General features: G+C 39.5%; 1 protein-coding gene across 10 annotated transcripts in view; it reads right to left on the bottom strand.

Moving 5' to 3' along the window:
- The window catches only part of SVIL (supervillin), a 103,190-nt gene that overhangs the window by 49,264 nt on the left and 33,027 nt on the right, over positions 1-20,899 (bottom strand). For 6 of the 10 annotated variants that reach the window (XM_042816488.1, XM_042816489.1, XM_042816490.1 and 3 more), the window contains exons 2-8: positions 20,035-20,101; positions 14,428-14,519; positions 8,804-8,861; positions 8,527-8,678; positions 7,494-8,178; positions 803-1,678; positions 302-472 (exon numbers count right to left, since the gene is read on the bottom strand). In XM_042816488.1, coding sequence (XP_042672422.1) covers positions 302-472; positions 803-1,678; positions 7,494-8,178; positions 8,527-8,678; positions 8,804-8,861; positions 14,428-14,519; positions 20,035-20,101 — 2,101 coding nt within the window. Of the gene's footprint in view, positions 1-301; positions 473-802; positions 1,679-7,493; positions 8,179-8,526; positions 8,679-8,803; positions 8,862-14,427; positions 14,520-20,034; positions 20,102-20,899 lie in introns of those variants that run through there. The other 4 variants (XM_042816496.1, XM_042816497.1, XM_042816491.1 and 1 more) reach the window with 3 other exon arrangements.

Genomic DNA, 20,899 nt, shown 5'->3' with positions numbered 1-20,899 from the left:
ACTGTTAACCGCTTCACGTACAGAGATTTGATCCTTGAGGTCCCTTCCAACCCTGGCCATTCTGTGATTCTGTGATTTGCAGCAAATTGCTTTCTGTCACTTTATTTTGTAAGAAACTTCACACCCAAGTCAATTGGAATTTATTCTATAACAAATGCTTGATCTTTTTTTTTTTTTCTTTTTTTTAAGAAGAATGATAACCTTTTAAAATATTGATGCTAACAAATGAACAAATTTTCTTGACAAGCTCATTCACATCTGCCTGCACCAGAACGCAACACAGAGCCACACACATGCCTACCTATCCATCTCCTTTCGTTCTGCTGATGTTATAGGTTGGGTTTTAAATCGCTCAGAAGTCTTTCTATTTTCACCAGGAGTGAAATAGCGCCTCGGCCTTCGTGGCCCTCTTTCACGGTCACCACCAGCAGGCAAAGCGCTGCCTGACGTTGACACCTCAAACCGAGATTCACTTTTAAACCACGCGATAGAAAGTGCATAGAAAAGAAAATAGAAGAGAGAAGTAAAGCATAGATGTAAGCATCTCAACAGTTCACCAGAGATCACTCTGCATGCTCCTCCGATAACATGCACAGATGGACACATTCCAGCTCCCCACACCACAACTCGCACTAGCAAGCAGAAGCACGGAAGCGGGATTCAAACCATCTCAGCCTCCAATACACAGTGGTGAGAGCTAAGCTGTGTGCTGTAAGTGCCGAACACAACTGATGTTGAATGTGTGTCATTTTGCCAAGGACGTGCAACTTTCACACGAAAATACGTCTGAAATGTCACCTACAGGTCCGTTTTCTTGCTGGCATGAGCAGTTTCCAGAAAGACATTACGGAGCTGGGCAACAGAGACCTTTGTGTCAACCATGCCAATCTCACCATTTGCTGCATTTGCTTCCATGCTCTTACTATGAAAAGCTTCTAGCTTAGGAGGCACAGTATAGTCAGACATTGAGCGAGTCAGGACTTTATGCTTTGACACCTTCCAAACAGGGCCTTTTGCCTGCGCTGGCTGCGATACAGACCCGCTCTGTATGTACATGACAGCTTCACTCCTCTCCATGTTCTCAGGTGTCTTCAGCTGCTGCTCAGGCACCTGCTTCTTTCTGCACTCCTGCTCCTGCTGAACATCTGAACCGACCTTCGGCTTGCTAGCAGATGGGCTCCCCACACCAGTATCCAGGTCTTCTCCTCCAAAGAGGCCTTCGTGGCCCTTCCCTTGTTTGCGAATCTCAGATGGCAAAATTGGCCTTCTGCCTTTGGAAGCCTGCTCGCCCTCTGGGGATTCTTCTTCGCCAGGCTTTGCTCCATAAGCCAGCGCCTCTTTCTTTTCACCCTCTGGTGCAGTGGCTGCTGCTGATTTTGTTAAGGGGCTGACACTGTCTGGAAGGAGGCGGCGGCCAACAAAGATGTTTTCTGGTTCTTCTGTTGCCATCAGCTGAGCTGTGTGTGCAACGCCAGCGGGCTGAATATAGCCATGTATTGGTTGGCGCACTGTGCTGACGGGCTGATTGAGAACCCTGTCAAAGGCAGATGCTTCTGTCTGAAGAGGCATGTAGTGGGCTGGCACTGGCTGGGATTTTCTCTGAGATACACTGTCTGTGACAGGTTCAGGGCTTCCACGCGCGCTTTCCTCTTTCACCAGTTTCTCTCTAACTTTTACTCTTTAAGAAAGAAAAAGGATTAAAGCTGTGAACTGCAATACCCAACAAGGGAAGGAACACAGACACCTACTGTGGTTAGACAGCAGTATCATATTAAAATAAAAAATAAATGGTATATATAAGGAAGGCACATTATAATGCAACCCTTTCTAGCCCCAAAGTATTAGAAGTGATATTGCTTAAAAATATTCAGGGAGATTCACAGGTTCTTAAACATGCATGGCTCCTGTGAAAACATTGTAAATGCAAGCCTCAAAGCCCTAGGTGAAACTCTGAGATGGCTACCACTGTTTGGAGGGCTTGAAGGGGATCAATAGAGAAAAAAGAGACAAATCTTGGTTTGAAAGAAAGTAATCCAGCTCGAAGTATGTGCAATTCCAGGCTTGCCACCATCATACTTTGGAATGTTTATGTTACTAAAAAAAAGTACTACTTCGGAAAAGGGAAAAATTTTGAGAGAATAATTCAGGATATCCAAAGTTATCCAAAACATTAACCTTTCTTGTGGTTCTTTTTTTTCTCCCCAAGAACTGGTGCTCTTGTTAGTGAAACTTCTCAAGTTTACTCAAACACAAAGTTTATTCAGTCTGATAAAGTGATTCTTTAAACTATAATGCATGTATCAAGAATATCCACAATGATGTTAGTACTGGGTTATAAGAATTATTCTAACTAGGAATGCAGAAAAGAGTCTTCCTGCAGTGCATAGCATGGTGGGCTAAAAGTATGTGTTACTGAATGGGAGGAAGCAGCTGCTTGTAGCTCTGATCAAAAGCTCGATATATTTTTCAGTATTAAATTTTTACTTTCCTCACACCATCATCTTTGGAATTCAATGAATTAATTGTAAGGAAGGCTAACATGGATTGGATTGAGGTGGAAAAATCTGTTGGTTTGTAGAGTGCAAAATGAGATAAAATAAGTAGTTATAAAAAATTAGGGAAGCTGGTATGAGAACAGTTGTGGAAAAAGTGAGGGGCATTTATATTTCTTCAACAGAATATCAATTGGTCACAAGTCACAATAAAAGCAGATGCTTCAGGAAAGTTTAAACAGCTGCTTATCTGCAAGGAACAATACTTTGTAACTCACTGCTGTTAAGGGAAAATAAAGGGCAAATGTTAAATCATGACAGCGTAAAGGGGAAAAAGGGGAGTTTCACAGTCCACTTGTTAGCCACACAGCTCTGTGATACCTGGAGGGCCAGCTGATAAGAGATGGTGTGTCCCCTTCTGAATCTTTCTGAAGGAACCATTCAGGTTTTGCTTTCCCTGCACTACTACAGAAAACAGAACTTCAGGTAGTTTTGGAGAAGGTTGCAATGCATGCTCAACTTCAGCTCCCACTCTTCCCTCCCCCATCTTCATATCAAAACCTTTTCATTTTTTAAAAAAGATGTGATTACTTTGTTACTGAAAATGGTTAAGGAAAAGGAAAGTACAGCACATTAATAAAAATACAAGGTGACAACCTGTGAAACAGACCATCACATTTCCACAAATGACTACATTGCCTTCTGAGCACTGCTTTGTTGTTTGTTTTTTGCAAAGGTTTGCCAAGTGTATGCTGTTCAGAATTTGAGAAGTAAAAGCCACTGTGCTGTTTCATTTTTGCCACTGCAGCTTTGAAGGGTATATGTAAGGATATCCCAACAGCTTGTTGAAATTGTTCCTTCAGTGGTAAAAGCCTGTTGCAGCCTGCTGGTTCCAAAATTAGAAACTCAGGTGGCATATTGTACTTCCTAAGAAACTCTGGGGCAGCAGGAATCCTCCTCTCTCCCAGTGCTCCAATACAGCAGCTTCAGAGAGCCAACCCTGCAAGCTCTCAGAGCCACCAGGTGAGGTGTGCTGTGTAACTGCATGATTGGAAACAAAAAGGAGCAGGAAAAGCAATCCCTGACTTACTTCTGCCTCTGTGTTGTAGTTAAAGGCATATAAAGACAAAAAACCTTGCAAACTTACAAGCCCTACAGGAAACAGTGTTTGCAGGCTACCTCCCTAGTTTCCCCAAGCACTTGCTCACTTCAATGCACAACGATCAGCAAGAAGAGATCACAAGGGAATTTCTGGGCACACTGGTGCTTACTCCCAGAGGGTGACAACACAGGCTGCTTTCCATTCTGATCAGGTGGGTTTGAAAGAACTCCTCACCTTACATTACAGTCATTTGGGATTAGAAATCCCACCAAGCTCCAGGTCTTCTGCTTCAATTTTTATCTAGTCATTTAATAAGAACAGTTGGAAAAGGACAAATAAAAGATGGTTCTTAAGATAAATTTACTTGCAGTAATACACTGGCAAAGCTGAGAACTCACCGACAGCTGTCACCTCATCCAAATCTAGCTTAGAACAAAGCCGAACACCAACTGCTGAAATAACTTTTGCGTTCTCTTTCCACACGTTTCTGAATTCCTAGAGGAACTGACCAACGAGGAGGCATTCATGCGAGCCTTAACAGGAGCAGACTGGTAGCTGAAATTGCTCTGAAGAAACTAAACTTCCCTCTTGTCTCCTGATATGTACTTTGGCTCATTTTATAGTGGGCAGGGCACAAACAACATTTATTTGTACTTGATCATTCATCCTTTGAAGAGGGCTGTCAGAAGAATGGAAGTCATATTTTGAATGTGAAGTTAATCAGCAACTTCAGCAGCAGAATATATACAATGTCAAACAATACCTTCTCAGCACTTTGTTGTCCTCTCAATGATGGATTATAGGATTGCTCATCAATACACTTAAGACTAAAGGCACAGAGCTTCCATATTTACCCCAAACTAAGCTGAATTTATTTTCTAGTTTGAACTCAGCAAACTAAAATTTAACAAAACATAGTTTAACAACATATATGATGGAAAGCTGCTCTCAGACCAGCACTGATCTGGAAACTGGGATTTAGACATTATTTTATTTGAGCAAATCTCTGGAACTATTCCTACATCAGATTCCACATGAAAATGGATTTTACTACTTTATAATCTGGAAACAGATAACAACCAAGTTCTTAAAAAACAAGAAGATCTTACAGTTGGAGCCTGCCTCCAGTCATTGCCAAAGACAACTGACCCATGGTGTTACACACAGCATTAGATCTCAGAGTAACATACAACTTCTAACAAATGAAGAAGTATGTCTACCTTGAAGACTGTTTCCTTTGTTATTTCTCTTCAGCCCAAATTCTGCAGGACCTTTTATCACAGAAATAGCTAATGGCTGAAGTGGCAGATTTAAAGTGAAGCAGCTGGAACATATTGACTTGATATGCCTTCATCCTACTCAGCCTCAGTTTGTGGCTGTTTTATACGCATAAACTGGAATAGCACACTTGTTAGCTCTGATTCCTTTAAGACAGATTTTGGTAAACTATTTTCATGAGAACCACTCCTTGATCTTGAAAAAGCAGAATTTAAAAATGAAAAGAACTTTATAAGAAGGCTGGACTTGTCCACATAGAAAGCTCATCTTTGAACAAGCCCACAAGGAGCTCTATTTAACAAGAGCTGCTTTGCCAGAACAACTGCAGCCCTCCCAGTGCTGCATGTAGCCTGCCTAATCTTGAGCTGGAGGAGAAAATTTTCTAGAAAGCATTTCAGTGTCTCATTGGCTCCCCTTGCAGAAAAACAGACTGTGGTTGCTTTAAGAAAATAAAGTTCCTTTTACACTGCAGCTGACACATTCTTGGCTATGAAGTGTGATATGCTATTCTCTTTACTTTTCCAAGGTTGAAAACTTGATCCCTTCCTTCACCTTATAAAGCAAAGAAAATAACTTACAAAATTGAGGATGAACCTGCCAAATTACTTCCTTCCAATTGCTCAGTATCCCTTCCTATCAGTAATTGGATTAGCCAAGAGATGTATCTTAAATTGACCATCTGCAGCAAAGGGATAATATTTTGTAGCATTTGAGTTGAGACTGCTTCAGAGACCTGTGGAGTTTGGAATAACCTACTCAGCTCAAAGCTTCAGTGCAATTCTCTTCTTGATTCTATGGGTGACCTTATGATGATTGCTTTCCTTACTCTGGTAGCAGAATTGTAAAATTACATCAAATCACAGTAACTTCCCTAGCATGCTACCTTTTTTTATAAATGACAATATTCCTTTAAAATCTAATGTGAATTGGAGGAGTCCAGTGATAGTGCCTACACCCATCTATCCATGCAGAAGAAGGTGAGCAGGATTAGAAGTCAAGTGTATAATGAAAGGAGATATAAAAAAAAAAAATCAAACAAAAAACAACTAAATACTATCACTAGTGTTTCCTATTCAATAAAGTGAACAAAAAAAAAAAAGAAAGTAAAACTACCTTCCAGCAGGTTTCAGGCAGTGTACACAGGTGACGTGATCAACCCAAAAGGTTGTTAACCCTTGATATTGAAGATTGAGTCACCATTCAAACTCCAAGGTACAGTTATGCAAGTTAGTAAGTAAGGCTGTAACCACTTAACCACTTCTACATAAGAATCAAGTTTTGTGATTTTGATGGAAATGATACAGAAATCCAGTCAAGGTACCTTCTTTCTCTACTCATTGATTCCATGGTTACAAAGGCCAAATTTTTCAGCTTAAGCAATTCACCTGCTTAGAAACAGTCAGCAAGGCTTTACAATGAGCAAGTGTCTAGAGTGCAGTTCTCACTCTAATTTCCAACATTTTTAACTGCAGCATTCTAACATAACTTCTGCTTAAAAGTTCTGATTTTTCATATAAGCATCTACCTAGAAATTAAAGAATCAACCCTGGAGAAAATCATACTATTTAAAAATTCTTATTCACTTGTTTTCAGTTGCCATGACACCTTGATAGACTGTTTTTAAATCACATTGTGAAACTATGATGTGGAATTTGTGAAAAATACTTTTTTTCCTGTTGGAAAAATCTGGTAATCCTTTTTATACATTAGATTTGTCAAATCTGAAGTAATTCAGCATATCAAGAGGGAGGCTGTGCTCTCCCAGTTCATCATGGAATTTTTACTGCCTCTCTGCCCCTTCATACATACCCTGATACTATCTGAGCTATCAGCTATCACAGTTCAAAAGGGGTTTTACATTTTCACAGCAGGAATACAAATCAACTATCCTTACAGCTAACCCAAGACACTTTTCAGCTTTTAACTCTGAGGCCTATTTTATCTTGGCAGAAGCTGTCACAAAGCTATTTAAATCTTCCCTGATAAACAATTTGCTTGGAAACTGCATCCAAACAATTACAGGATATAGAGGGAAAAAGTTAAAGGCTTGCTCTAACAGGTAATAATAAAAAAGCAGATTTAAAACCATATCTACTCTTGTTTCTAGTTTGTATAAATAAAGACATTTAACAAAACATCAGTTATTCCACTCCCCAGGAGGAGCATAAATTCTGCAAGTATAAAGGTAAACCAAGAACGTATCTAATCACAGAAATACAGATATCCACACAGTTGCATCACAAACACGTCACAATTCATGAAACCCAACCAACCCAATTGGCAAGTGGGCTGGTAAGGGGGATGAGGGATACAGCATATCTCCTATGTTGTGCAGCCTAGAGAAAATCAGGTTTTGACAAGACCTGATAGCTGCCTTCCAGTAACTAAAGGGAGCCAACAGGAAAGCTACAAGAGGGAGGGACTTGGATTAGACATTAGGAAGAAATTCTTTATGCAGAGGGTGATCAAGCATTGAAACTCTTAGAAGCAGTGAATACCTCATCCCTGGAGGTGTTACAGGCCAGTCTAGATGGGGCTGTGGGCAAACTGATCTGATGGCTGAATAAGTTACCCATGAAGTTACAAGCAAACTGTATGAACAAACAAAAAAATCCTTTTACCTTTGTCTGATGTTACTGTGCAAGGGCTGGTCATTCTGCAGATGGATTGGTGAGGCTGCCCGCTTCGGTGAAGAAAGAGACTCTCGGGGGGTTTGCTTTGGTGATATTGGCACTTCATTACAGGAGGAAGACTCTCGTCCAGAAAGTGTAAGTGAGACAGAACTATCCAGTGTTGCTGAAGGGTCAGAAGCCTGTCTAATGGCACTCTCATCATCTGCTCTTTTATCACTCTTTTCATTTGAAAGCTCTTCTTTAGCTGGAATACCATCTTTTTCACGGCTAGAGTACTCCCTGGATTCAGAAATCACACTCTTTGACTCCTTCACCTCAGTCCTGGACAAATACAAGGAGCCAGAATCCTTGTTTTCATCATCATGCCTTTCACTTCTCAATCCCTTTCTATCCACACTGTCAGGATCTCTTCTTGCCCGGGAATATCTGGATGAGTAGTCAGAATCCAAATCAGAATCAAGAGATAATCCATACTTTTCTGCCAGCTGGCGCCGTCTCTCTGCTTTGTACCTAGCTATTCTTTCTGCTTTAGACTCTAGTTCATGGGTATCCATGTTTCCTGTACTGTACAAAGACTCTGTATTTCCTCCTGTGGTTTCTGTGCGGTATCTGGATGATCTGGGTTGTTTCCCTACAGAAGAATCTGAAGTTTCCTCCTCTTCATTTGATCTTCCTGTCAAAAGTACAACACATATGGACCAATGCATCCAAAACTCCACCAAGTACTCTAGCCCACCTACTCTGAATGGTGGGCTTTCCATCTTCTTACAAATCAAAATGTACTAGTGACTGCATAGACATACTACAGTTTTTCACTACAGTCTTCAAAGGGACATAAAAATGATTAAGAAGCTTACATTAATTGTAACCCTCCAAGAGTTTCCTATCAAATTATTATTATATCAAAAGCAGGTTAAAAAAAAAAATCCTAATCAAAGCTGTTCTACAAAACTCTTCTGTTACCGAGCATATGATGGGGTAGAAAACAAGAAGTAATTCACCAATGGAATATACTACTTACCTAAGTGATGACTGTATGGATCAGTTGCACGCATATACCTTGGTGTATCTTCTTCTAGTAAACGGTGTGTGACTGACCCCGGGCAGTTCTGTAGAAGCATAGGTTGCGTCTCATTTTCGATTCCCTCTAAGCGTCTAGCTATTCTCTCCTTTCTGAAAAAGATGCAAAACAACTGAAGTGAAATATCCTTGAAGATTTGAAGGGAGAGTTTCTAAGAGGAGGTAACAAAACAAGCTGTATGTTTTGTTTTACAGGCCAAAGACTTTTTCTTCTTTACCTTTTCATTTCCAAAAAATCTTGGTTGTTTGGTTCAAACAGTTTTCTTAATTCTGAAACTGAGACAACAAAAGATTATACAGTTTATAAGCTACTAAGTTTCAGAAACTCAAAGAAACTTTCTAAAATGCTTCAGAATAAGAAGGAACAGTCAAAACGTTAAGAGATTTCACATAATTTTTGTCTGGAAACAAGCATTTACTTTTTGTTTTCCTAGTTTACTAACTTGCTCTGTCAAAAGTGCATTAGGCCAACAGATGTAAACACCAAGGAGTTCTCCAAGTACTTCCAGGCTATGCTAATTTTTAAGATCCAGTGTAAACTACGCAAGTTATATGTTCATTAGCTTATGTGCTATATTAACTGCTTCAAAACCAGGCTGTGCAGAATTACTGTCTACACACTGTCTACGCAAGGGTTCGTGACCACGCTTAAAGAGAAAAAGTGTCCCTCCCTATTCCTTAGCTCCTCCGGCTACAAGTGGCTCAAGTTTGGAGATAACCTATACAAAACACCACATATTCTCAAAGTATTCCTGCATGGTTAATCACTTCACTAGCTCTCCCTTGTAGTTCTAACTGGACACATTCTCCTTCTCTTGCCCTAAACCTGTTTGGTGGTGTTATGTGCTAGCAGACAGCTGTCACAGATCACAAAATAGAGAACCAACGAGAGGCATGATAGATGAAGTAATCCCTATATATACACATGTATGTACACAGTTATCAGTACGGTCTGCAAACCACACTGGAGCAGTGAGTGCTACATAATCAAGTTGTGTACCATTTCTTACAAGCAAGAAGAGAAGCCACTTGGGCTGTCAATGGACACAGTAGATTGGAGGGATTGTGGATCTCACAAGTCCCCAAACTGTCATTGCCATGGCTAAGACATGGTGCTAAAAGCTTTGTGTATCTACTCTGAGATAATGTATCTCTAGCCTTCTGATCCTGTCCACACAGGAATCAAAAGCTGAAGCAAAATAAAATATTCAGCCTGTTAGTTCAGTCCAAGATTGCCATCAGAAACACCTCATGACTCAGGAGAATCTAGAAGACACTGTTCCACATCACTATAGAAGTGACTCCACCAGCTTTATTCCCTATTGGACTTCACAGATCTAGATATTTGTAAGTTAAATATTGTTGAAACACCACCCTTCTAAAGGTCAGGTGCACCTTCTCTCCTTTTCCTTCTTAACTATTAGAACTTGTGAGCAAATCTAAGTCAGCTGATGCATACCCCAGATGGTTTCTGTAGTCACTATGAGTGCTTGCACATCACATCACAGCTAGGAAAAGATAGATACTATTAACATTGGCTGTCATATCATGTTAACATGATGAAAATCCACCAGGACTCCAGGTAAAAGGCCTTTGACCAGGAAGACTGAATACAATCTCATTCTGCTACTCAGAGAGGCAAATGACTGAGGTACTGATATATTGTCTGAGGCTTAAGATGGAAGCCTACAGGAGTACAATACATAGGGGAAAAACGTCATCTGGGGCACTCTCTGAAAAAGCCCAAGTCTACGTTTTTACAGAATAGAGACTCAAACCATCAACTTAAATTTTTTGAGGCAGGTTATGTCAAACTGCTTGCCATCACATCATAAAAATCTAAGATGTTCCACCCTACCTAGCAGGGCTAACCCCCTCCCACGCCTTGCTTAAGCATCTGCTGCAAAATAGGGTGAAGCTTCACTGTTGACCAAGTTGACCACATATGTAGACAGTCTCTGAAAGCCAGCAAGCTACAGGCAGAGATCTCTACAGATGGATAACAACAGAACAAAATGTGGCCAATGGAAAATCTGCATCCCAAAACAAGATTAAAGGAAGATGAGTTCTTACACTGCGTTTTCATAGTTTTTTTTCCCCCCTCAATTCATGAGCAATTCCCACATTGCTCTATCCATTCAGTGCCATTCAGTGAACTGTATTAAAGATCTTATCCACGTGAAACAAGCTGTTCCACATTGACACCAAAGGAAACGATTTCTCAAATACTTTGCTTTTCACCTCTACTAAATCTACTTCTATTTAAGTTTGTTCCTCTGGACATTAGGGTTTTCTCTTGCACCTGTAGACTCTACGTATAAGAAATGATCAAAACAAAAGCCATAATTGTTCTGCTACTTCAGGCAGGGAGAAGGCCTCCATCACTCACAGTTAATAAAACTACATTCCATTCAAACCCTGATCATTTTTCTTCCCTAGTCACCAATTTATTCAGCCTTCTAAAACATCAGAAAACAGGTCTTTTGGAGAGTTTTAGCTGGACTCTGAAGCACAGCTTCATATATTAAAGCCTCCACTCCCCCCCTCCAAATCCAAACAAGGAAATTTGACTATAAGTCATTCTCATACAAGAAATTTGGAACATCCGAAGAACTCCCAGCAGCATTAGCTCAACACCCTCCCAATATGTGTTAGCTGAAGTTCCAGAGATTCTACTACCACTCTGCAGTCCTAAAAAGAGCATTGGACTCACGAAGCATCGCTCCAACACCTTCCCAAACAACATGGGACAAAAATAGCATGAGACTGCTCTACAGTGCCTTATACTTTTTCCACACTTGAGATTCCAGACAGCTATTTGAGCTAGGTTGACCAGTACCTGCAGAGTTCTTCTGTGAAAATAGTTTTGGTAATACTTTTCTTTACCAATAAGATGAAAAAAAAAAAAAAAAAAACCCCAAAAAAAACACATTACACAATAAAATAAAAAAAACAAAAAGAAAAAAAAAAAAAGAAAAAATGCAAGAAGTCTTCTATTACTGTAGTGATTTTTTTGCTAACTACAATACTACGAAATTATAAAATTAAATAATTAAATTTATTTTATTTTACACTTAAAATTATTTTACACTTAAAATTATGAAAGTTAGTTGGAAAAATTTCTGTCCCAAGGACCTTGGCTGGCCTTTGCACGCTTAGGTGATCACGTTTCTCTTTTTTGGGTTGCAGTTTGGATATGCTGATGCCAGTTTCCCATCTGTTCATTAATGTTTTTCCACATAATCATCAGAAATGGCATCATCTCAAAGACACCCATCACAAAGCTAAAAAATAATAACACTTCTTCCTAAAAGATAGCACAAAAATCTGATTCAGCAAACAAGATTCTGATTTAGCACACGAGAGAAGACTAAAATTCAGCTCACTGTAAAAGCTCGTTATCTAAGTTAGTTCATATTAACAATTCATAAGCACTGTTAGTAAGTATAATTAAGAAAAAGAAGTACAGCGACAGTTCAGGAAATGTCCTGTGTTTCAGGCCTTATTTCAGGATGTTGAGCAAGATGCTATGATAAGATATCCTCTAAGGCAGATTGTCAAGGAGGCCTCTTAAATTTGGTAGCTGTAGACCTCCTGAGCAGAATTTACCTTGTAAGACTAGGTATCTAGCAAAAAGTGGTGTTGTTCCATGTCTCAACCTAGAGCAGCAATTTTTAAAAGTATATTTGGAGTTCACATTACAAGAATTTTAAAAACCAAGCGAACAAAAAAAACCCAGCACTTCAAACTTGAGTGAGATTTCTTAGAGAATTCAGAAATATTTCAGAAAAATTACTTACAGAATACAAATGCTTTTGCCGGAAGCCCTCTTTAGTAATAGCACAGAAGAAACACGACGGTAAAGTTGAAGGCATATGATAATATTATCCTTAAAATACAGAAGCTGTAAAAACTAAATCAAGTCTCTAGAAGGAGGTAGGGAGGTACATTTTTAAATCTGGCACAGAGGTATAGGTTCACAAAGCCTGGTAGAGGTGGGTTAAACTTTACCTGCCACAGGCATGATTTCTTAGAAACTGTAAATATTCACTGCAACACAAATTTTCCTCAAAATGTTTAACACAGTAATGAAGCCAACCAGCCTTTTTCCTTCCTCCTCCTCCTCCCACCTGGAAAGGAAATGCTCTGCAAATCAGGCTGGTAGAGCATTTACCTTCTGTTCATGGAGCAGGGGCACACTGATATACTTAATGCCTAATCATAAGCAGCAATGTGTGAGACTTCAGCTAGACTCTTTGATCATTAGTTCTATCCCTATCTGTTGAAAATGAAGTATGTTCTCCCATTTTCCAACACATGCAAATGTGGACCAAAGATAAGCCATAGATGGGGAAAATACCCTCAAGTAATGCAGCCCTCAGAATGTAAGAATCAGCTCCAGTACAAACAGAATCTGGCATCTTTTTTACAAAAATCAATTCCTCAGACAAAAGGAGGCATCTTGGAAAGAAACAAGTTCACTGAGAAGCAACTTGCAGAGAAGGTTTCCCAAGTGAAGGCTCTCACAATTAACTTACTGCCCATTTTGGTCAGCGTGCCTGCAAAGCAAAGTATCTGGAGTAATGAGTGACTGTTTATTCATACTGGCTGGTATTTAGTAGTCTGCACTGTATAAGTACATATTATTTTAATCTATCAATGTGCCAATGAAATCTCTTTCTAAACATTTGCACTACAAGAGCAAGCACATCACTTAAATACTATGTTGGAAGAAGTAAGCTGCAGTAAATTACATCAGAGAGAAAGCCAGTTAGTTCAATTTTCCTGGAATTAGTGCATCTAGCCTTGTAGACTTTCGTCTGAAAAGGGTAAATACCTTCAGTTTTGAGAGAATACAAACACAATTTTAATCAAAGCTCTGAGATCTACAACATGCCTCAAACAAAGGGAACATCTTGATGCCAGTTACATAGAGCTCTTCATTCAAATGTAATCTTTTAATGTAGTTTCAAAAAGACTGTGACTCCTCTAACAAAAGCAGGTGAATTTCAGTCCTCTATCTCAGCTGTCTTAAAAGATAAAGATGACACTGATGTCTTCTTCTTAAGTTATTCAAGATAAGATGAGAAATTTAAAACCAAACCAAAAGTATCGCCCAATACACAAAAAACAGCTGCTAGGTTTCTTTGAAAACTTCTCGCCTTGAAATACTTTGGAGAGACAGGATATTAGGGTCATTTTTCTTACTTAAAAAAGACATTAAGCCAAAGCCTCTGCTCCTTGAATAATTTGTCTGCACTAAGGTTTATTAGCCACTGTAAACAAAATTTCTTGTATGAGTCAAGTCACAAAACTAGCCACAGCCCACCTGCTGAACTGCTCAACAGTGTTAGTGCTAAGAGTGCTGGGAATACTGCTGCTCTGCTTTGCTACAAACTGGTCTCATCTACTATAAATTAAACCTTATGTAGTACAGGTCCTTTAGCGTGCAAGATCAAAGATCTGTGTGCAGTCAGTCATTCACATAAACATGGTTATTCTACCAACTACTGGAAAGAGTCATAAATACAAGCCAAGTCAATTCCTTTCAATTCAGTGCTCATATACTTGTTCAAATAAATGTTTCAGAAGTTTTGAATTTCAGCTACTTTTTAAACTATTCAAAATGAAGTAAACGAAACTGAGCTTTATGAAGCAGGGACATCATGTCTTGTAAAAGAACACTGTGATTCATCCCCTTTCATTCCATTTTCATACTTCATGGGGAAAAGAAAACACATTTACAAAGTGTCTAAGTGAACTTAACTGTGCTGTGCACTTGCATAAGCTAAATTTCATACTCTATTACCATTTGTGTTCATAATACATCTCCCTTACATACCTTTTGGAAGTACTGCTAAGAGGTTAGCATCAATATCCTTTGTGCTGTTGGCAAGTTCCTCTTTATCTTCAAATGAGAACTCCTTCTGAAAACTGAAAGCAACATCTGGTTTACAGAACTGCGACTGTTTCTGCCACAAATCAAATACAGTCAAGATGTAACCAATTCCTGCAAGATAGTCCAACAGAGATACCAAAGAAAATACTTTCCATAAGAACGAAACTAGAAATAACCCCAAGAAACTCACAAAGCCAAACCTAACATCATTTGAAACTTATTTGGAACTGACTATGACACATTTTTGCATTAAATTGCTCACTGGAGACTGCCTTCAAAACTAGTAATTGCATTTGAAATCTATATAGAATGACTTGCCACAAATACTAAAACATACTTCATCAAATGCAGTACTAACTACACTCTCCACCCAGAAGCCTTCTGCACAACCACCTAGTTGCTGCTTCTGCTCTGATCTCTGGATAACACACAGTTCATAATACATTTAAGAGTAACAGGTCGATCAGTCACTTCGTAATAGCAAAAACGCCCAAGTAGATGAGAAAGAATCTCTTAAATATGTTCATTAAACATACATATTTTCACTCTGAAATGGAAATGTCATAATTGCCTATAGTGACTTTTTCAGAAGAAAAGTGTTCATCCCTGTGGGATCTACTCTACTAAAAATGGATGGAAACCTGATGTATTTAGAATCATAGAATCACCGAATTGCTCAGGCTGGAAAAGACTGTAAACATCACCAAGTGCAACCACAACCTAACCACACTACCCTAACAACCCTGTGCTACATCATGTCCCTGAGCACCACATCCATACGGTATTTAAACACATCCAGGAATGGTGACTCAACCTCTTCCCTGGGGAGCCTATTCCAGTGCTTAACAACCCTTTCTGTAAAGAAGTTTTCCTGATATCCAGCCTACACCTCCCCTGGCACAACTTAAGGCCATTTCCCCTTGTCCCGTCACTTGTCACCACTGAGAAGAGACCAGCCCTGCTCTTGCTGTAAGCATCTTTCAGGTACTGGAAGAGAGCAATAAGGTCTCCCCTCAGCCTTCCATACCCCAGACTAAAGAGCCCCAGTTCCTTCAGACTCTCCTCATTGGGCATATTCTACAAGGCCTTCACAAGCCTAGTTGTTAATCTATCCCAAACAGGCATAAGGATACTTCTATTAGTCTTAAGATCTTTAGTAAATTTTGTAGACAGGTGTAACAGATGCAAATCCTCGCAGTGATCCTGGGCTCTTCATTTTGTCACGGAATTGATGTGCTGTACAAGTTGCTGCCATTCTGATAAAACAAATTACACAGCCATAACACTGGAAAATCTTTTCTTAGGAGAGTTTTTAAATGGCTTTTTGAAGAGCTAAATATCCTTTCATCAAGGGTATTTGGCTAGGAAAAAAAAAAAAAGAAATTGTCCTTTTTTCTTTCTTTTTTTTTTTTTTTGTACTAATTTATCCAGATGAACATTTTTCAGTGAAAAGAAATATTATATTTCACTGAAATATAATAACTAAATAATATTTTACATGAACTGCAAGAAATATATGGTTCTTAATCATTTACAAATAATTTTCCTTTGTACGAAGACACTGTGGGAAAAACTGAACTCTTGAAATGACTATAAGGAACTGGCTGTGCCACATCCAGGCACCATGCCACATGCTGCAAATTGTCTTCAACAACTGCACTTAGAGTAATTGTTCAAGGTGCTGCCAAGAGCAGGAATGCTAGTCACCACAGAAAAGCAATAGCAAATAGAAGATTAAGAGCAGCAAAAAGCTGCTTGTTACAGAAAACCGTGCATCCTTATAGGGCGAATACACTTAGAACGGAACTAAAAGAAATATTTCCATAGTAGCCACAAGCAAATGGGTGCATATGTCATCTGAGACTGGGCTGGGACTCAGCAAGTTCATAGCACACTTCCACGTGCTTAACCCCATACTGCAATCACTCATGGCTTTTAAGCTTTACAATACACTATTTTCTTACAGATAGGTTCTGCAGAAACCCCAAAGTTGAGGGACTCAGTTTCAACTCAAAAGCAGTTTCTACTCCTTTTGGCTGAGGTTGGAAACTGCAAGTAAATCAAAACCAGAATCAATTTTGCCAAAACATTTTGATTACTTAAGATCTGTCTCAAAGTGCTGAGGGAACCAACTTACCACTTGCGAGCATCTGAGGTTTGTTTGACAGCACCTCCAATAGCTTCAGTAATGCTTGTGTCAGAGTAGTACCCTATGTTTCCATTAACCTAGGGTTCTTAACATTCTCTTATGCAGCAAAATCCTTGTTTAAATTAACTGCATGCTAACATCCACCACTGTACCTGAGTCACGTATCAATTTCCAAGGGAAAATCCATATAGAATCATGACCAGTACTAGCACATTGGTCATAAAAAGAATGGCATTACTGGATGGCTTGTGGATTTTCAACAAACTTTCAAATATTGTAAACTAGTTCAGCTCCCCTTTGCACCTTCATTCAAACTGTTTCAAAGACCCTGAAGCTGGAGATCCTTTAATTGTAGCCTAAATGTCTTTTGCTGGGTTTACATGCATCTGTTCTCTTGCCAGCATAGTTAATTATGTTACTCCTTTACAGAAGTTTCCATGTTTACTCAGATTTTTCAATACAGGCTCTTTCAATTTCACTGATCATCATTAAAAAATATTCTCTACCTGTTTCAGTTCTAAGTCATCTTTTTTGTATAATGGTGATTGGAACTGGAACATTTTGACTCTAGGCCCAGCTCTGCTACTGTCCTGTAAAAACAGGACTTCTAATGGAGAAAGCATGATTACATGACCAGATGGATGAATCATGCCCTACAATGTTTGCCTTTTTATAACTACATTACACTACATTAACTGCTCAATCCCGCAAGAGAAACTAATATGCCCAGGCTTTCATCAGTTGCAAGTGACAGAAAAACGTATTAGCCCCCAATGTACAATCGTGCAAGTAGTATTATTACATTACGTCCCTTTTTTTCATTCCTTTTCAAGGTCACCCAGTTCCTCCTGTACATGAACTCCTTCCTCCTTTGCTTCCAGCCTCTCCTCATTGGTGGATTTCATTAAAATTCTTGCAATAATCGCAAAGTTCTTAAAATTCACCTTGCTGGACTACATGACATCATAGGCTACCGGCTTCTCATATCCCTTCACAGTTTCCCCCATGCCCTCATTTACCCTTTCCTTCGAGACACACTGTCAACATTTATTTATTTATTTAATCATTAACTGTTTTCATCCAGTGGCTATTTAATCCACAGGGGGGAATTTTTGCTTCTCCTCTTTGCAGGCAGTTTTGTGGCAAGCTCTCTCACACTGCTGCAGGTACTATTGCTATTGCTTGGTTTAAATATTTGCACATTAGAAACAAAATGTTTTCAACAATGTATCAATTACATTGCTTTTACTTGATCAGAGAATTCAAAGACAGAGCACTGTTTTGAGGATGATGGTCTGTCCAAATAATTGGCTATTTGTAGGTACATATATAAAAATTGTTCTAGAAATGAATGTAGACATATTTAGGACATGTCACAGTATTCACTAAGAACATTCATTAGGAACCTAAATTGAGTCAGAATGATGATAAAGCAATTCCAAGTAGTTTTAAAAGCAACAATTTTTGAAGATTATTCCTAAGGGTTTTAAAAATATACTCATAAGCAATTCCACATCAAGACTTCCCTTTTTCCCTCAAGGGAACCTATCTAGATGTTGCCCTGTTTTATTAGCTTATCTGCTAAAGGAGCAGGTGCATCATCAATTTAATTGCTAACGTAGGGTCAGACAGCCCGATTTTAGAATGCCAGGCATACTGTGCTTTCAAACTCATCCACTGCCCTTTTTCCTTTTCAGTTAAATTTGGGTAACACAGAATCACAGAATTGTAGGGGTTGGAAGGAACCTCCAGAAATCATCTAGTCCAGCCCCCCTCAAAGTAGGCTCCCTACAGCAGGTAGGTGTCCAGGTGGGTCTTCAGTATCTCCATAGGAGAGTCCACAACCTCCCTAGGCAGCCCATTCCAGTGCTCTGTCACCCTTACTGCAAAGAAGTTCCATTGCATATTGGTGCAGAACTTCCTATGCTCCAGTTTATACCCATTTCCCCTTGTCCCGTCCCCACAGACCACTGAAAAGAGGTTGACCATAGAAGGTTTATACCAAAAAGGAAAATCCTCCTCATTTGCTTGCCTGGAATACAGCCTGCGTTTACAGTTCATGAAACAGAATAAACAGCATAAGGTCCCACAAGTTCGCTTTATGAAGGATTTACATGTGGTTTGGCCTCAGGTGGCCAAGGAACTCATGCTACACAATTTTCAGGAATTCATACAATTCCTATTAAAACACAGACAGTGTTTCACAACCTCAGTAGTTTTTCTTTAAAAACGATGTAGAAGTGGCATTAGTAGAGCATCTGACAACCTCAGTAGGTACACTCCTCTTGCAGGTTCCAAAGTGCAGGCTCCTTTTATACATCAGGGATTCCAATTTGAAAACTTCATCTGCTGCAGTAGCAGCATATGGTTTCTAAATAGCTGTCCCACTAACCTAGTTACATGCCCAAAAGCAAGCAGAAGTTTGATCCAAATGCCACTGGTAACACTGCTCTGGCATCTGGATTAAAACTACAGGACATAATGAGATTTTTTGATTAAAAGACATACGTGAAAATTCTCTTGTATACCTGCCAGACATGGGCTTGGCATTCATTATTCTTCTCCTTCTCTACTTCCACAATTTCTCTGGATTCCAAAATAAAAGATCTGCTCCATGGTTGCATCTTTCTCCAGTAGCCTTATCCCAGATTTCCACTCCCTGTGTGCCTCACACACCAGCTCACTGTTTCTCTGCAATACAGCAGGTAACCAGAAATGCTCAAGAAGTGTGTACTGATGGGAGGGGGTCACACAGATGAAGTGGGGAAGGGAACAGAGAGGGAATGTGACCTGCCACATTCTTACCTAAGCACTACAACACCTTACCCAGCCACATGTGACCAGGCCTTAAGGCTGCAAGCATGAGGCAGCAGTGTCCTACAAGGAATCAGCCACCTCAGCCCTCTGTTCACCTGCAAGGTCCCCTTCTATATGCTGACAAAGCTGTCTGCACAACTGTACCAATAATTCCCTTACCTTGACCACCTCACTTTTCAGACAGATCAGTTTTGCACACTGGCCCACTAGATTTGGGTACTGTGCTCAGGCCTTTCAGAAAAGTGGGACTTTGAGCCCCACTGGGTCTAAAGAGAGGCATCCTTGCCTACAGCAGGGGGTTGGAATCCTCAACCAACTCAAACCATTCTATGATTCTGTGATTGATTGCAGCAGCAGGAGACGCAGAGCAGAGTGGGACTCTTTCCTTAGCAGTATGAGTTGTAAATTTACACGATTATTTAGGAGGCAGTTTTCAATAACTGTTCAGATGAAAGCTTGGTCCTGTGAGAGGAACAAGAATTATTTTTCCCAGCAAAAGAACAAATGGAGATTCCTACCATGACTAAAGTAACAATCATGCAATTAACTGACTTTACCAGGCAAGAAGAAAGACTTGGCCTTACCTTAAAGCTCTCTTCCTGTGGAGCAATCGTGAAGGTTTAAATCTAACTGAGTTTCCTTTGTCAAAATCTGTGAAATTAAAAAAAGAAAGAAAGAAAAAGAAAAAAAAACATTACAAAGACATGCTTTAATAAATAGGGAACTTTCAGGAAACCACTTTGTAACTTCCAGCCATGGTCCTTTTCCACTGGAAAAAACTCTACAAAGGCCTTTCTTCTAGTTAAAGTGGCATAGGCTGCCATGCCCAAGGTGGTAATAAACCAAACCTTGCAAAAGTAAGTAAAGACAGTAAAACATATGGCAGTTTCATAAGGTATTGAAGCTTTTGATATTCTAATCCCAGTATTAAGTGTAGCACTGCAGCCTGGGGGTATCATTTAAACTGCTTGACTTGGTTTCCCTGCTTAGAAAATGCACAGTAGATATGTTTTATGTTTGTAAAGCATTTTGATAATGAAAAATGCAGCAACAGCCTTTATGGCTGCAGCCAGGCAATACTCTAAAAACTGCATAATCACTGCAGAAATCAGAAATACTCAGCTGAGAGTTTGTTGTAGCAACATTATTACATCCTCTGTGACAAAAGCATTTCTGAAGGTTGACCACTGTTTGGAAACTCCTGTTTTTTTTTCTGAATAACCTTAGGACTTGTACTGCTTTCCACTCTGATAATAAACATGGTTACATGAGAGCAAAATTATATGAGATGCAGCCTTAAATTCAAGAAGTACGTATTACAAAGCCACTGGTTTCCAAACCTCTCTCTGAAACACAGCAAGCAACAGGCCATCTCCCCTCTCTCCCCACAGTTGTAACTTCCTCATTTCTGCACTCAAGAACATCACTGTAGGTCTATAAATGATGACT

This window comes from Centrocercus urophasianus, unplaced genomic scaffold (assembly GCF_019232065.1).
Source record: "Centrocercus urophasianus isolate 14NV4802_14NV808 unplaced genomic scaffold, USGS_Curo_1.0 seq_16, whole genome shotgun sequence".
In the NCBI taxonomy this organism is placed as follows: domain Eukaryota; kingdom Metazoa; phylum Chordata; class Aves; order Galliformes; family Phasianidae; genus Centrocercus; species Centrocercus urophasianus.
The sequence above is the reverse complement of the archived record's forward strand: the minus strand, read 5'-3'. Positions and strand labels throughout refer to the sequence as shown.